General features: G+C 40.9%; 1 protein-coding gene across 1 annotated transcript; it reads right to left on the reverse strand.

The window, feature by feature from the left end:
• Nucleotides 1–221: 221 nt before the first annotated feature.
• On the reverse strand, nucleotides 222–1,192 carry LOC136488636 (zinc finger BED domain-containing protein RICESLEEPER 4-like). The gene is made up of 2 exons (XM_066485497.1): nucleotides 714–1,192; nucleotides 222–294 (listed from the first exon to the last, which is right to left on the reverse strand). The coding sequence occupies exons 1-2, from the start codon at nucleotides 1,190–1,192 to the stop codon at nucleotides 222–224; spliced, it is 552 nt and encodes a 183-aa protein (XP_066341594.1).
• Between the last annotated feature and the right edge of the window lie 288 nt (nucleotides 1,193–1,480).

Here is a 1,480-nt window from a genome sequence, read left to right on the forward strand (position 1 = left end):
AATAGGCAACACTCTCATGAATTTTTTGCAATTGAATTCTTTATCACCTCTAAATCATCCCTCACAATCAAGTTTAGAATATGGGCAGCACAACGCATATGCAACAGTTTTCCATCCAACATTAGCTTTGATTTGCCTATCTTCTTGACAAGTTCAGGGATTACCTTGTCATTAGTGCTACAGTTATCAAGAGTCAAAGTCGAGATCTTTTCATCTAAGTTCTACTCCACCAATGCTTCATAGAGCACTTCACTGATAACTTCAGCTGTGTGTGGAGCTAGGGCATAGATAAACCTACAAATACATGACAACAACAATATTTTATCAAGGCAATAAATTGAATATGATGGCAGCAAGAAATAAAATCATTTTTTGATGAAATACCTCATGATAATGTCTCTAAGTGCCCATGAATCATCAATGAAATGAGTTGTAATAGCCATGTACCCTCTTCTTTGGTTATCCGAGGTCCACAAGTCAGTAGTAATATCAACTCTTGACTTAGTTCCAACCATGTAGGATAGTGCTTTTTCTTTTCTTCCACATATGTATTCATAATATCCTTCCTAAAAATTATAGCAAGAAAAGGTAAAAAAATTAGAATAAAACTTTAGTGCAAACACACACAAAAATGACAGCTAGGTAGTGCCAAATATTACCTAATAGTGTTTCTAGTCATCATCTTGAATAATGACTATAGTGCACTCACAAACCTTCGAAAGCCAGAATGGTCAACAATACATAAAGGATACTCATGCAGTACAATCATGGCAACAAGCTCCTTCCTAGCAACTTCTGGATCAAATGTGTAATTCTCCACTGATATTTTCCCTCCTTTGGAACCAAACCTCAAGGCTGATTGTTCAAGTGTCTTCTGCTGACCCTTTAGCTTGATCTTTTTAAGTGTGCAGATTTTCAAATGATCATGTAGATGCCTTGTCCCATTTGTGCTTTTCCCTCCAAGCTGCTTGTGGCAATGAAGGCATTGAGCCTTCACAATACCATAGACTTTGACCTTCTTGAAACCATTCCAAACAACAGAAGTCAGTTTTCTCTTAGTGCCAAAGTCCATGTCTTCGGGCTCATCATCATCAATTTGTATCGGCTCAGAATCATTAATAGATTCAGTTTGTGGTGGAAGTGATTGTGAATCTTGTTGGCTGCTACTCCCGCTGCCTTGAGTTGCGTTCATAGTGAACCATTCTGACGAAGGAGGCGCAGGCGCGCTTCGTCGCTGGTGTCATATGGGGCGTCTGAGATGGTAACGTCTCCCGACGGCGGTGTGGCGCTTTCGAGCGTGTGCTTCTCGAGTGCTTCCTGAGGTGGCTCGGGGTCTTGTAGATTCATGTAACACTCGGGTTGCTCCTCGAACTTAGTGCCTTCCTCTTTGGGCAGTTCCTCCTCTAAATATGGGTTGTCGAGGAGGAATTGATCGTACTCATCGAGATCAAGATCTAGGATAGGCTCGTCGTCCTCTGCA

Source organism: Miscanthus floridulus, chromosome 10 (assembly GCF_019320115.1).
Source record: "Miscanthus floridulus cultivar M001 chromosome 10, ASM1932011v1, whole genome shotgun sequence".
In the NCBI taxonomy this organism is placed as follows: Eukaryota; Viridiplantae; Streptophyta; class Magnoliopsida; order Poales; family Poaceae; genus Miscanthus; species Miscanthus floridulus.

Bases quoted from the DNA above. Each gene is read 5' to 3' on its own strand.
- LOC136488636 (XM_066485497.1), bottom strand. From the start codon at position 1,192: ATGAACGCAACTCAAGGCAGCGGGAGTAGCAGCCAACAAGATTCACAA. The intron at 295-713 runs GTTTGTGAGTGC...ATGTATTTGTAG, and splicing joins GACCATTCTGGCTTTCGAAG to GTTTATCTATGCCCTAGCTC.